Here is a 16,421-nt window from a genome sequence, read left to right on the forward strand (position 1 = left end):
TCAACCTTGTTTCCTCCTGGGTGATTCTGATACGCTGCACTCCCTTCTCACCCTTCCGCCATTATACTTTGGGTATGTCCAGAAAGTCCAAAGCTGCCTGAAGCCATCCATTCAGTATGTATACACTAAGCGTCTATTGTGTGCAAGGCAGTCTTTTAGGCACTAAAAGTGAAGACTCCTCCTTTTCCTGTTCTCCACGTAATTAGCAGAAATCTTTTAACAGCTTGTTTACTATTTAATTTTGAAGGCTAATGAAGAAGCCTTGAGTATTTATAGAAGAAAATAGAGACTGGATCTTTTGAAACATAACAAAAAGTAAAATTCTTAGATCAAGTATGAAATTCAAATACATTCTTCATAAAGGTTCCAAAAGTCATCTGATTTTATATCAAATAAGTGATTAGAGATGTTGGTTATGTCCACATACAAAGAGCCAACTAGTAATTTAACTCTGTTACTTTTGGGAATTGGACTCCAGTGACCAGTTTTGAGGGCAGGTGTTCCATCAGTGTAGGAGTACCATTTTATTCTATAAATAATGATTATAAATAAGGAAATAACTTACTGTTTTAAGTTTCTATTATCAGCCAAAGCAATGCGTAATTAGATTTCCCTTACTTTTTTCTCTCTTATCCTCAAAGTTCTCAGTCATTTACAATGAATTAACCTAGGGTTGCTAGGGATGTCATATGTTCATCTTTTTTTTTTTTTTTTTAGTGTTCATTTCAGAACAGATAGATTATTCTAAAAATAGTTTTTATCTTGGAGGCAGTTCTAAAATTGTTCATATTTTCCAATGGTTCTTTTAAAATTTACCTCTCACAAAGTTTGCTTCTTTTAATCGACCTTTTTGCAAGGTAGGGGAATTTTGATTTATTGCCTTCGTTTTTTTCTGGATTACTTACATTTTTCTACTACCCTTTGGTCTGTTTTTTCTACTTTTATTTCCATTATATTATCCACCTTTAAAAAAGCCCATCTTTGGCTAGTTCAGTTTGAACAAAAACTATACTTAGTTTTTGGTTTTTTTTTAACTTAAAAATTTGCCATTAATCACTGAATTCTAACATCCTCTTAAGGCAAGTTGCTGTGTCCTCTAAATGTAGTGTCCAGAGTAAGAAGGCTTCTGGCAAAGATAAAAATAGCCTTCCTGCCTGCTGGTTTGTTGTTAGCTTTCCTGGCAGTAGGAAATCTTTTGAATTCCTTAGTTGGGTCAGCTCCTTGCTAGCTTCTCTCTAGACATTCTCTTCTGCCTGGAATTCTTAGGCGCTTTTAGATCTTGCAACTTTGCACCTGCCTTGAAGTATACTCAAATCTTTCCTTTACATGAAATCTTTCTCAATCTACAGAAACTTATTCTGTTGACTTTTTCCTGTAAAAATTTTCTTTGCCACTGTTACAATCTGTTTTTCAATTCCCTGTCACAATTTAAAAATTAAATTTGAGGTTTTGGTATTAAAGATCCTCCCTGGTTTAATTAACAGGAAGTTTTGAAAGTTGAATTTTCAAAGTTTTCCGTTCCTAAAATCCTTCTGCTTTAAGGGATAGGGTTTTTCCCCCTCTTTCCTCCCTAAGGAAGAATTATATCCCTGGTTGTTTAAGAATGAAAGAAAGAAAAGAAAGGGATGGGAAGGGAAGGGGAGAGGAGGAAAGGGAAGAGGGGAGAGGAGGGAGGGGAGGGAAGGGAAGTGGAGGGAAGAGGGAGGCGGCAAGGGAAGGGACCACTAGCAAACTTTCATTTCTCTGAAACTGAAAAATTCCCCAGATTGCCACTCCCTTCCCCAAGGTTCCATTTTGGTACTTTGAAGTCAAAAGGAATCCTCCTCCTTCCTTACTCTCACAGGTGGAAAATCATTGGTTATCTCTGGCTTATCACTGAGGAAGGGATTAATATGTACCTGCTGCACATTGGGGGACTTTTTCCTGGTATTCTGCAAAAAGTTGCCTCAGGAGTGTCTGACAGAAGCTTTTGTAAAGTAAATGGAAATGCAAGCTTTATTTTCCTGAGATTTAGTTATGTAATATGGGGTAGGTTGCAAGATGAGAGTGTGATTCTACCCTTTTCACTTTGTTTTATTCACTCATTCAACAGCTGTTTATTGAGCACTTTACTCTGCTCTGTTCTCTGTGATGCAAGATTCAGAAATCTCTCAAACACTTTTCTGCCTTAGAAGAAAAGATAGCTGAAAATAAGTAACTTAAGATAGTAATAAGTATTAAGGGTGCTGTGTTGAATATACAAGTTATCTGAATCAGAGGTAGGTGACTTGGTGTAGGGAAGACTTCCCCTAGACCTAAGAGGAACTTCCTGCATTAGGGTGCTTCCAGGCCCTTGAATGGTGAGACATTGGCTGGCAGCAAGAGGAGGCCTTCGACAGAGGAAGTAACCCAGAAATAGAGGTTGTGAATCAGTAGATCTAAATGACTGGGGTGCCTAATATGAGAAGGGAAATGGCAGTGTGGAGAGATAGGAAAGGGTTTGAATTAAAGGATTTTTTCCTGGCTTTGACACCAAAAGCCAAATTCATCCCATAGAAGGCTTTTGTTTAGCCTAAACTCTGTGTGTGTGTTCAGTGAATTTTAAATGGCTCTTCAAGAGGGAACAAAACAATTCAGTTGATATCAGTCCCAGCCAGTTTCTCCTTTGTGATTTTCCATAGAAATATCATTATGGGAAGTTGGTTTTAGGCCCAGTAGGTCAGAGGGTAGAATAAGATTGCTAATTTGGATTAGGGAAGTTATTTTTAAGTCAATAGTATAAGTTATTAAAAATTATCCTCATTAAGTTAATAACATGTTAAATTTATATTATTTCATATTGACAGTTGTTCTGTGTTTGTATACGTATAAAGTTGATATTCATAGTAAATTTATTACATGCCTTGAGCCTTGCTTAATGTTGTCCAGATCTCCACAGCGCCATCTTGCTGCAAATCTCAGGCAGTGCTGGTAAAAACAACAGAGGTATAGAGTAAGGAATACACCCTTGAAAAAGTATGTATTGTGGTCTAGCTTTGATTTACTCAGATGTGAATTAAATGAAATTATCAGGAGCAGAGGTAGGAGGAGCACCTCTAATTAACAATTGCAAATATATTCATATGTGCATGGGTTAGAAATTTTTAATGGTGTTCACTGAAAATGCTTTCCCTCCTTTTCCTTTGAAACATCTAAGGTCTTACAACTTGAGCCAGTCAAAAAAAAAAAAAAAAAAAAAACTTAGAATTTCATGCTGCCTGTCACTGTAAAAGAACTATATGACTGTATTTCAGACAGCCTTGCAGAGTTATTGTTTATTATTGTTCCTTGGCCTATACCATGTCACCAACAATGCTGGCATGACTGAAAAAGAGAAGGTCACAGCATGAAATCTAACAGCATTATAGAACATTTGATATTTTTCAGTGTTTGTGTTTAAAATGGCAGCATTTGTTGTACCATTTCCTGCTGAATTACCAGTAGCAATAATATCTGGGTTCCTCTTTAGAAAATAATTTTTATATAATTATGAAAGTAATTCACATATATACTGCTAATATAAGAGTATTTCCTTTTAGTCTTGTCTCTTTTCATGTTTTTGATGAGGTTGCTTAATTAGAATCTTAAAAGAATATGGTAGTACATACTGTTCTTTAGAGTACTCCTCACCTCCTTATTCTAAGCCCATCTGTTTGTTAAGTATTGGTTCTCCAAGTCACATACTGCCTAGCACAGAATTGTCTTTGGTGTATGGATCTTCTCTAGACCACAGACTTTGGTAGTGTAGTCCCTCAGAGTCACACTGTATCAGTTGTCTATATTTGGCTAGGCTGAGTCATGTCACCAAATATAGCCTATGCCTTCTGCATGATGTATGCCAGGCTTCTAGCTCCAAATGCCACAGCTGGCCTCCAGAGACTACTACCTTTCTTGTCATAATGGCCCTTAAGAGCAGGACTGCTGACCAGGCAGTCCTTTTTATATTTATATCAAGAGCCTTCAAAGGTTGAATTTTACCCACCAAATAGATTCAGTTGCCTAAAATCCTAATGCTTTCCTCTCTCTTTGGTAATTAAATTCAAAATGCAACAAAACCCGGTTATGTTTGTAGATAGATAAGTTATGAAAAAACCAATCAAATAAAACTGCAGGCACTGGGTTATATTTATATTCAGATTTCTCAGTTATTTTTATTTTGTGTGTTCTTTACTCATTTGTGAAATACTAGTGTTCAGTTCAGTGGAATGAACTTATTGAATATTTGCCTGGTTTCTGAACAAGAAACTCAGATGGCTAGGTAGAAAAAGCTCTAGTCCTTAAGGGAGTTTGTTATGTAAAAGAAACAATAGAGCTTAGCTAATAGCTAAAATGACAATGTAAGAATGTTGGCTAATGCTATCTAGCTATTGCTGTGGTAAGTTAACTTAAAAAGAGGTGTCCTTTTTGGAAAAGGTATCCTGGGAAAAGATGAACCTGGAAAAAATTTGAAAACAACTCTTTAGAAAAACATATCCATACAGAACCCTGCACAGGGATTTTTATGGCAGCTTTACTCATACTTGCCCAAACTCGAAGCAATCAAGATGTCCTTTGGTGGAGAAAGAAACTGTGGTCCATTCAAACAATGGAATATCAGTCATTGCTAAAAAGCAATGCAGAGCCAAGCCACAGAAAGACGTACAGGGCGCTTCAATGCATACTACTAAGTGAAAGAAGCCTATTTGAAGAGGCTTCTTTGATTTCAATTCTATGACATTCTGTAGGATTAAACTGTAGAGTCAGCAAAAAGATCAAGGATTGGAGGGTAAAGGAGGAATAAATAGGTGGAATTTTAGGGCAGTAAAACTATTCTACATAATACTCTATATTATGCCATTATACATTTTCCCAAACCCATGGGAATGTACACCACCAAGAATGAAAGTAATGTAGACTGTGGACTTTGCGTGGTAATATGCCATTGCAGGTTCATACATAAATTATAGCAAATGTACCACTCTGGTGAGCAGAAGATATATGGGAACTCAGTATCTTCCTCTCAACTTTTTTGTGAACCCAAATTACTCTAAAAATGGAATCTTTAGATGGAAGGATAGACACAGACAGATAAAAATATACTTGTCCTTCACTGGGAACATAGAAGGAGGGCAACTGTGTCAGATGTAGGAGGAGATAGACAGCAAGCTAGCCATGAAATAGAAAATGCAGAAATGTTGGTGTAAATTGGCATCAATAGAGCCAGAGATGATATTAGACCATAAATAAATGAAGGCATATGAGAGAATGTGAGTGGCTTGTGGCATACTCTGAATTCCTGTGGCACTTGTAATGGGAGCTCTGGGACAGTTTCCAGAAAGGACATGATACATATTATTCATAGTTATGAATGGCTCTGTAGGTATTGTAGTTGTAGGAAAATTTACAGAAGAGTAAGGCAAGCAGATGAGGAAGCACTGTGAAAGTTAAAAAAAAGGGAAAAAAGATTCTTAATGTGCTGCTTATATTTTCAAATTGAAGTAAAAACAATTACTGATTGCTTAAGAAAATGTCACAAATGTATTTGCCACTCTATGACCAAAATTGAGTCTAGCCTGATAGGAATCATATTATAAGGCCAGGGAGGAAAAAATTAAAAACAAGTATCACTTTCAGAGTTCAGCAATAAATTTTGCCAATGAATCTGTAGTGCTATATTGTGTCTTGGGTGATGGGTAGAATTGCTGTGTTTAGAAGGCTACGAAGCAAAAAAAAGTGTCAAAGGTCACCTACCCTGGAGTAAGCGGGTAAAGAGTACCCTGGAGTACTCTTTAGGAGTGTGCAGTGACAGACTCACAAATGAGTTAAGGGGCTTTTTTGTGCCTGTCAGGTTGAAATATTTCTTTCTCCTTAAAAGGGATCCCAGTAAGGGTTTCTGATAAGGCAGAACCTCCTTTGTTAAACTGGACTAGCCAGTTTGATAATCTGTCTTTTGAATTCTCATTGTTAGTTGTTTTTATTCTTCCTTAGCATCAGATAAGTTACAGTTTGGCTCATACAGAACAGCCCTGGCTTCAGTTGGAATGTTTAGCATTTAAAAAATTGGAGTGTCTCCTTAGGAATAATAGAACATTTCCTCTTAACCCTTAACTTCAATCAGTATGATTAAGCATTTTTGTTTCTCCAATGACTTAATGTCATCTTTAAAAATGTATTATGATAAAAGAAAGTAGAGTGTGATAGCTCGTTAGTTTGTTTGTGAGAGAGTTTTACAGCTACTCGATTTATGCATCCATTCCATTTTGGGAAATCTGCAGCTACTTTGACTTAAGTGGTTCAGAAATAGGACCCCTCCCCCAAGTTTTTAACAGTTTTGTCATGTTCTTGTCCATTGAATCTCAAGTCTGTCTGTCCTTTTAAAAAAGAATAGACTTGTGATAAGTAATAAGATCCACACTATATTTAAAGCATTTCAAATGGAATTCACTAGATTTGGATACTTGGCTGTTAGCATTAAAGAATGAAACCAACTTTTAGGAAGAAATTGAAATATCAAAATTTGGTTTACGTCTATACCTACCTTCATTCTCTAAAGAGGAATAAGCTGAACTTTTCAGTGGAACTACTAATTTAATTTTAGAAAGCCCTTTTGTTTTTAAATTATAGGATAATTAAGTTCTGATTTCATTTCATAGTGGATTCAGGGTTTTGGATATGGATTAATTAAAGGTGCTGACAATAGAGGACATTTTTCTCTTTTCATAGCATTTGTTCATTTTTGTAGAGACTATTTCAAAGATGCAATATTTTACAATATTGAAGGCCCACAGTTCCTTTCTGAACAGTTTTTAATATATGCTTGATGGATTGATGGGACCACACATTATCTTTGGTCCCCAGAGTGTTTAGTCAACTCCGTGAAGTCTCATTGGCATCTGGGAATAACTGTTGCAGCCTCATGGCTAGAGAGAACCTCTGCTTATCTGCTTTTCCATAGCCTTTAAGAGTCATGGCTCTATGAAGTCAGAGTCCAGAGCACTGTTTCCTATAGTAATACTTACACTTCTGATTCAACTTTTAATTTGCATACTACTCCTGATTCATACTGTGCTGAACTATAGTGGAGAATTAGCAACAAAGTTTTTCTACCCGTTCCTTAGATGAGCAGCAAGACTTTCTGAGGGTTCACCACCCACCATTCTTCTGAAGGTGGTTGCAGATGGGTATGTTTTGGATGGAGACTTAAAATATTGTCATAATGACTTATTTTGTCATGGCATGCACTCAGTAGGGATTTGTGGTGTAGATATCTCAACTTATATGTAGAGGCTTTTCAAAAATAGAAGCATAATTCCTTAAAGGCAGAGAAATCCTGTTGCCTTTCCCACCACTTATTATGGCTACCAATTTGGAAGACAATTTTAGTGCTTTTACAAATTATTTTTACAAATTATTTTTGAGTGGCATCTTGAGTACCATTTTAGGTTAAAATTTTTTGAACTACTTCAAAATTTGAAGCAAAATAATCCAGTATATTTATTGAGTACCTACTATGTTCTTGGGTACTGAGTTAGGGGCTTTGGCATTTTCCATTATGTGTAAGTTCAATGACATGTTCTTCTTTACCTTCAGTATATATTGCCCCAAACCTGAATTTAACCCCATTAGCATGTCATTACATGTAGGCATAAGCTTGCACTTTGCTATGATTCATATAGGAAATTATAATGCTAATTACATATCTTTTAAAAAGTAATAAAAATAGCACAAATAAAAAACTCATATTTATGGGGCAAAAAAATGTGAAGATGGGCTATGGTAATTTGGTGTCAGAATGTAATGATGTAAAGAAAATTATTTTGGGAATTTGGAAATTTGAATTTCTGAATAATTAAATGTGAGGGATAGTTTATTTTACTACCTTCAAACTTTCCCCTTTTGAATTTTGGTGAACATGCTGATTGATATGTTCTCTGATTATGTTCCTTACCACAGCAAAATTTTGTCCCTTAGTACAGTTTTTTAAGTACTTTGCCTATTAAAAGCAATCAATTCAGCTCTGTTATGAATAAGTTTAAACCATCTATGAAGAAAATTAATTTAGTAACGGCCTTCTTTTACCTTCAGGTCGTCTAAACTATTCATACCCAGGATCCGATAGCTCTCTGCTTATTAATGGTAAGTGATAATTGATTTACCCTAGTGAAGTTCACAAAACTAAAGTTAGTATTAGATGAGAAAATATAGTAGTTGTGCTTCAAAAGTAGAGAACTGACATTAGTTTGTCCCATACTGACAATCCTAAATTGCTGTTAATCAGAAATTTTAAGAATAATCCTTTCCCTCAAAATTGTTAACTTTTTTTTTTTAATTGAGAGCCAATTGATTCCCCTTTATGAAATTGGTGGCAACCAGAATAAATGAGAATCTCACAATGATAAAGACCGGCTTCATCAAGCATTAGCTTCTGTGGAGGAACCTTTGAAATGTCAACATAAAAGCTGCTTCCATGTAGCTGGAAAAGTGTGCCAGGACAAGGGGAGGTCAATCCAATAAAACCAGAAAGAGGCAGCACAAGACCATAGCACATAACGTTACAAAGGACGAGGTCATTCACTGTTTACTGTCAAAGGAGAGCAAGAAAAATTATGCTGTGTTGGCTTTTATAGTACCTTCCACAGATTCTCCTTACTTGTCCTAAATGTTACTCATGTGCTGGTGAGTTCTTTTTTTATGTGCATATGAGATAAAAGGGGAAGGAGGTGGGGCATCCACTCAGAAAAAAATTAAAGAATTTCAGAGTGTCTGTTTTTTTAGTATGGTAGCTTAAAGTAACTGAGTGGAATACAGAGATTTTGCTTACTTCTTTTTGTTTACTGTCGAATGTATATTTTAGATTTCTATATGTTGGTAATGCCTTCCCTTTGCCAAAGCTTATTTTAAGTCCTATAACCTCCAAGAAATATTCTTGGCTAAATAGCTGTGTTATTATTCCCCAAACAAACACAAGCAAACAAAAAACCTTGTCTATGGCACATGGTGAATAAGGAATTAAAGATTATTTTGTGACCAGATGTCCTTTTGGTTACTGTTTGAAATCATCGTGCTATAGAATGTAGGCTTGTTGAACCAGAAAGCGTGTAAGAGAGTAGATTGGTGAGAGTTGCTGGGCACATCAGTGCTTCTGGGATCTGTGTAGTTCATTAAACTCCATGTGTCTATCAGACTTTGGTCTTTTCATACTACAGTGCCAGAAATAATACCACCATCATAATCATTCCATATATAATGTTCTAGCAGAAATAATGGCAATTATAATGCCATAGTGTAATAGTCTAGCACAAAGTGTGTAGGCCAACCCCTTCCTCACCCAGTGGTAACAGTGGCATCAGGATAAGGAGGACATACCTGCCATGTAGCAGGGTTTTTCTCTTTCTGTAGAACTAGGTCCAGATTCAGGTCTGGGTGCTGGGCCTGAAATTACAATGAGCCAAGATTTGGGATATGGCTGTGTGAACCCAGGCAAAGTGACCAACTCTTCTTTTTTCCAATTTCCTCGTGAAGCTGTTCAGTCTGATCAGTCACTTCCAGGATCCATCTTTATTGAGGAACAAAAACCCACTCTAGTAGGTTTCCCTTAATGCTAAATTCACTTAATTTAAAAAAGCTTATCATATGAGATTGCCTCCCTATTTTTCTCCATTAATATCCCTTCTTTTATAAATTATTATTGGTAATGACTCTTACTTGGCAAAGGAAAAATAAAGGTATCTTCCCTCTCCAAATATTTGTTTTGAAATTTTATTGGTCCATAAACTCTAGACGGGGACTAGATAATTTTTTACTGGTGTTTACATGGAAATTTTGTTTATTGTAAAGTATAATGGCTGAGTTTAACACTATCTCAAACTGAAAGACACAAAGATAAAGAAAGAACAAAAAAGAGATGTAAAAGAGGAAAAACTTGTTCCTCAAGCCAGGCCCAGGAGTGTGTGATTCTGATTGCCATGGTCTCAGGTCTATTATCCAACTTGATAGGGCCCCCAAATTTGATTTTATCAGATGGGATTAAGTGACAAAGCACCTAGAACCAGTTGATAATTTATTCATTTAAAAATGAAGAATGAAACTTGTAGATACACCAGATGTTAGAATTGAATAATAGACCCATTCTTTCTCCAGTAGAAAAGTCCACATTATAGTAGAAGTTTGCCTAACAGTCATGAAATTAAAGCTCAGTAGGGAAGGAGAGCATGGAGACTATTCCTTTGTCACCTTAATTTAGGAACAGGCTCTGCCCAGTTCCCTTAGTCCTACTCAAATTTGTAAAACATCCTCAAGTGGTCCATCAAGAGTGGACCACTTCCATAGATAAATGATTCTTATTCTTGTATTGATTCTTAGTAGCTTTATTCTTACTTCAGCTGGATTTTGGAAGTACTTATATTAAAAATCTATTTTGGTGAATTAATTGCTTTTAGTGAACACAAATTTAAGATTTGCTGATACCTCCCATCTCCTGGGATTGTAGTGAAGATTAAATGCATGTAAATCACTTACCTTAACACACATAATAAGTCAAGTTAAAATAAAGTAAGTAATTTTTTTTGGTTAGGAATACTAGTGCCAAAGATTTACAAAATACAAAACAAGGGATTAAGATAAGTTTGTAAAAGTTGTCTACTGTTGAGCATATGATTTCTTTGACTGTTACTGAGATAGATAACCTAAAATTGTATTCACTTTCAAATGCAGCCATCTTTTCATCTTGTACCCAGGCAACCTTTACATAAAACTGAAAATTAAAACCTAACACATTGTGTCACTTTATAGTCACTGTCCAATTTTAAGACTAAGAGGAATCTGAGGAGCTATTTTTCCTGGTCGGCAAAAATTAGTATACTCAGGCTTTTAAAAACATATAGAAGGGTGATTCTGTCACCACTCTGCTGTGCTTCAACTGTGACTTTCAGTGCTTTCTCTCCTATGTGTCTGTTGAGTTCAGAGCCATTTCTTGTTTTGTTTGGATAAAAATAGGAAAGATCTGCTTAGCCTCTTTTTCACGAGCTTCGAATGCAAGCATTTGAATTTTGCTGTGACTTTTATTACACAACATGTTTTAAAATTTTCAAGCAATCCCAAAGCTTTTAAGGAAAAATGTGGTTTAATTTTAAATAAATTTTTAAAAAAACTAAGTCATCTACCAGTTTTTGGCAGTTCATACTGGAATTTGCCTGTATAAAGATAAAAGGATGTACTCATTCATGGATCAAGTTACTTATTATTTTGCCATGCTCAGTCATCAGTTTTCGTACTATCCAGTGACTTTCATATACTGCTCCTGACATTTATTTATTTATTTATTTTTGGTCATAGTTTATTTTCTTTTTTCCTTTTATCGTTTTTACGTTTACTTACATGCATATATGTTGTTTGTGCCATCTCCCCCCTCCCCCCTACTCCTGACTTTTAAAAGACAATGTCAGTGTAAGTCAACAAATAATGGTTAAAAACTCTGCTAAGAAGAATGTTGTAGTGTTCATTCTAGAGAGTTGTTCAACTCATTGCTGTGTTATTGGTTATAGAGGCTTTTAAATTTTCTTCTTTTTTTTTTAAACAGGCAGTCTTAAGGGAGAAATTCTTGGATTTTAAAAAACAAACTATGTAGCTACTTTTTGGATGTTGTATTAGTGTGCTAGGGCTGTGTACCAAGGACTGTGTAGTTTAAACAACAAATTTATTCCTGATTGCTGGGGATTAGAAATCTAAGGTTTAGGTGTCCTCAGGGTTGATTTCTTTCTGAACCTTTCTTCTTGACATTGTCCTTTCATGGTTTTCCTTCTGTACATGTTGGTGTCCTAATTTTTTCTTAGGACACTAGTCATGTTGGATCAGTGCCCACCCATTTAACTGCCTCTTTAAAGACATTCTGATGTCCTGGAGTTAGAACTTTACCATATGAATTGGAGGGGGGTCACAATTCAGCCTATATAACAGGATGCCTTTTACTAGTAAATTTCATGAAATAGGAATATAGTGAGATTGTCTACTGTATGGTTATGGACAGCAAGCCTGAAACTTGGTTTCTTAGCTAAGTGAGAGAAACTGCTAAACATATGTCAGACTTTTTTCTAGTTCTTCTGGTGTGTCTTGGTGAGCTCTGAAATAGATAGTGGCTTGAAAGATTAACTTTCCTTTACTTATGTTGAAGCTTTATTTTACCTAAAGAACATATAGTCACAATAATCTCTATAGAAAAGGTCTTGTACATTGTTCTTAAAAAAAAAAAAAAGTGTTTCCAGTTTCCCATTCTACTTACTTTAACCCTTAGAATTAGCTGTTTCAAAAATGACCTTGTGGCCAAAAAAAGATATAGAACAACAAGAAAATATTACATATTAACACTCATTTATGTTTTTCCTTTCCTCTGAGGATGTCTGTTCACTTAGAAGCATTGCTTGTTCCAGAGTTTAGTTAAGACATCTTTTAAAGTTTAGCATAGAACAACATGTCTTAATTATAATTCTTGGAATGCAAGGAAGAAGATTGTTTGCTTGGGGTACGGGGTAGAAATCTATCAAAAAGGAGGGTATAATTTACCCAGGAGAAATATAGGTTATAGTTACTTATTGGAAATGCATATTATATGTTCAAGTTGCTACAATAAAGGGTATGTTGAAAGATCCCTTCATGAAAAAGATAATATAAAAACATATTGTAAAGTCTAATGTGCTCTACAATTGGTGGCTTAGAATAGTAATGAAAAGACTAGAATAATTGCTGAAGGTCAAACTAAGAATCCATACACATGAATTATGAGTTATTGTAAGAATATATAAATATGATTATATGTATATATGTATATATATATGTGTGTGTATGTATATATGTGTGTAGATAGATATATAGTTTTGAGCAAAGGAGGAAGTTGTTGAGCATGTGACTGGCAGTTACATATACATATGTTGTTCTTTTTGTTAGTCTCTCATTTGTTCCCTGTTTTTATAAAAAGGAAACTGGAGGGTAGTGATATGCAGAAACTAGAGTTGCAATCTCTTCCTCTCTCTAAGGTAGCTCTTTACAAATAACTGTCGTATCTTTATCATATCTTATGAATGTCCTTTGAATGTTGTACCAACAAACTAATACAAGCTCAAGTCAGTGTGGTATAGGAAATGCTTAACTCTTAAGCATATGTATAAGTTAACTTTCTGACAGTGAGTCTGTTAAGTTAGGGGCTGATTTATAAATTTAAAATTTATAAATTATTCATCTAAATTATTCTTTGCATCTTTGTTGAACTGTATGCTTAGGTCTTTGTAGTGATTTTGTCAGCTTTTGAGTTCTACCTTCTTTATTCTTTTGTTCAAATTAACAAATTTTAGCTACAAGCCTTTGATTTTTATATTTTTAACTAATTTACTAATTTGGCTAATTCTGCCCATTTTTTTTTGAGACTGGGTCTTACTATGTTGCCCACTTCTAGTCTCCAGCAATCAATCCGAGCACCTAAGACTATAAGTGGGTGCCCCTGTACTTGGTTCCACACATTTCTTTTAGTCTTACTGAAAAAGTCAGTTATCTGATTACATCTTTTCATCTGAGCCATCACCTTTTTTTTTTCCCAAATAGAATTGCTATCTGCCTTCTCACCAGGAGGTTAGTGAGAGGTGCAGGTAGATGGAGAGCCTAAGGTAGGTCAGACTGAACAAGGTAACCTGAACAAGATCAGTTCTTCACTGCTTACTAAGACCGACTAATATTTTATTCTTCATGGCCTAAAGTCTTCCTCTTTATAGAAATAGTACTTTCATGTAGGAAAAATGCTTTCTTTAGTAACATTTGCTTGTTTTTAATATAAGTAACCAAGAAGAAGACCACAGGGCCCATTAACATACAGCATAAACAATTTTATGAATTCAAATACTAGAGAAAGAGATGAAACAGGAAACAAAGGTCTAATTTCTTTTCCCATTCCAGTTTGGCTCTCTGAAAGTTCTTGTGGTGTTTCTTAAAAAAACAATTCATGCATATTCCCACATGTCTAGATATATTTTATTCTGAAGTTTATACATTAAAGATCATGTAATACAACCTTTGACAGTGCATGCAAACTATATCTTAGCTTTCCATATCAGCACAGGAATCTATGCCACATTTTTAAGTGGCTGCATACTAGGCATTTTCTTCTTACAGGTAAATCGTATTATGGACACTTTTTCTCTATCACTACAAATGAGGAAAAGATACTTCCCCAAGAGATATATAGCATTTCACTTTGATACTGAAATGTAAGTGTATATGGAGAGAGAAAGAAAGAAAATAATACTGACAAATGTTTCTGTACCTTCTTTGCAAGCATAGCAACACAGATTAATGGACTATTTTACAAGAGGGAATTTGATGATGAATATAAGACTACCAATAAGAAAAGCATTTGTAAGTAGTCCTGTAAAGAAGTACTTATCAGTAGCTCTAATAACATGTGCGGTTGTAAACACTCTAGAATCCTGTTAGCTCTGAATGTGAAGTTGCTGAGGACTTCATATATCAAAAAGAAGCACAGGAATAAAAGTGGGCATACATGTAAATGCTATGACAACTGGGAGGTTTTTTGTTTTGAGGTATTAAGATTTGAACTCAGGACCTCACACTTGCTAGGCAGGTGCTCTACTACTTTAGCTAAACCTCCAGCCCTTTTTTGCCTTAGTTATTTTTTAGGTAAAGTGTTCTATTTTTGCCCAGGGCAACCTCAGACCAGGATCCTTGACCTATGGCCTCCTGTGTAGCTGGGATGCCAGGTGAGCACCACCATACCCAGCTTATTATTTGGGATGCAGTCTTGCTAACTTTTTGTTCAGGCTGGCCTGGAAATGTGATCTTTGGATCTCTGCCTCCTAAGTAGCTGGGCTTATAGAAATGAGCCACCACACCCAACTGGAACTGGGAAATTTTTATTTAGCAGTAATAGCATGTATTTTTAAAATGTTAACGGCCTACTCTTCTGTAATTAAAGGAGAATTTTGGGCAGAGTTTGTTCAGCTGACTTAGCTAGAACTTTCTCAAAACATACATCTCTTTAAACATAATTAAAGCTGTTTTCCCCTTGCCACTCCCTCGGATGTTTGCAAACCATCAAATACCAGGTTTAGTTTCTAGTCGTGAGGTTTGAAATCTGTCTGATATTTTCCCCAGGAAAGTGATGAGGATCTGTGTTGTAAGTATTTCATCTTAATGTTTGTTCCAAATACAACTTGAAATAAGTGAGAAAAGAGTAGTTAGTATGTCTTTCACATGCAAGATAAAGAGACGCCACTGAACATTTTGTTCTCATGGGTTCTGATTATGTAGACATGGACCCTCTGTGAAAATTCATTGAGCTTACCATTTGTTTGCTTTTCCATATATGACATATGTCAAAGTTTATACACAAAATGTGTAAAAATGGAAATGGTTTTCATGCTCCAGGACATCATTGTTTTTATTTTTCAGTATTAATTTGCATTTGTTTCTTTATTTGATGGGGCAGTTTTATAGCTGTAAACATTGTATACCTATAACCTGTTTTCCCTCAATATGGGAAATTGTCTGCATAGTTTTCAGAATTTAATCTTAGAATTTAACATGAATGCCCCTATATTAAGCAGCTTAATTTTGTGGCACATAATCAAAATTTGAAAATACACATTTGAAGATTGCATTTTAGTTTCATAGTCTTTTTTTTTAAAGCCTACTCTTCTCAATTAGCTGTTTTTCAGAATCCAAGTACTATCAGTCTAACTTGGTTCTACCAAGATTTTCAAGTCATTATTTCCCCAGACTTCCTTGTCTTTGAAGCAGTTGTGTAAATAGACTGTTCTTAAGCAGCACCTGCTTTTGTGATGCTGTCACATGTCTTTCTGAAATCTCTCTGCTAGGTCCTAAAGTGAGAACCCAGTAGGTTTTCCTTGAGGACAGTCTTAAGTTGTCCATGCCATTTGCTCATGTACTTGGGTGAGACCCAGTGTCATCTAGCAGTGGGAGAAATGTATTTTGGCCATTTCGGATATGACTTGTTATAGGTGCTATGCCTTCTACCTCAAAAATGCTGCTTAACATCTTACTTCTACCTCATCCCCAGCCAAGTCCTTGTTTGTTCCATATGTTTCTGTTCTGCCCACCTTTGCCTGAACATTACAATGCCGCCTTTGCCTGTGGCATTGCTAGAACTGGGATACCCTTCCTCTGTTTTACCTTTAAGGTCAATTCAGATGTCAACCCCCTCCCCAAATAATCATAACCAGTTGTTCCTCTCCTTCTGTTTCTGCCACATCTACTATATAACTAGTACAGTTGTCCTCCCTTATCCATAGGAGACATGTTCCAAGACCCCCAGTAGATCCCTGAAACAGAGGATATTATGCATTGTGTTTTATACATACCTCTGATAAAGTTTAATTTGTAGCCTAGCTACAGTAAGAGATTAA

At 35.6% G+C, this 16,421-nt stretch overlaps 1 protein-coding gene across 4 annotated transcripts in view; it reads left to right on the plus strand.

The window, feature by feature from the left end:
* Cpeb4 (cytoplasmic polyadenylation element binding protein 4) overlaps positions 1-16,421 on the plus strand; it is a 64,921-nt gene that overhangs the window by 31,667 nt on the left and 16,833 nt on the right. For 2 of the 4 annotated variants that reach the window (XM_074058614.1, XM_020183742.2), the window contains exon 3: positions 8,083-8,133. The exons of the other annotated variants lie outside the window; for them this stretch is intronic. In XM_074058614.1, coding sequence (XP_073914715.1) covers positions 8,083-8,133 — 51 coding nt within the window. The remainder of the gene's footprint in view (positions 1-8,082; positions 8,134-16,421) is intronic. 4 annotated transcript variants of the gene reach the window in all.

The sequence above is a fragment of the Castor canadensis genome, chromosome 16, assembly GCF_047511655.1.
Source record: "Castor canadensis chromosome 16, mCasCan1.hap1v2, whole genome shotgun sequence".
Lineage (NCBI taxonomy): Eukaryota > Metazoa > Chordata > Mammalia > Rodentia > Castoridae > Castor > Castor canadensis.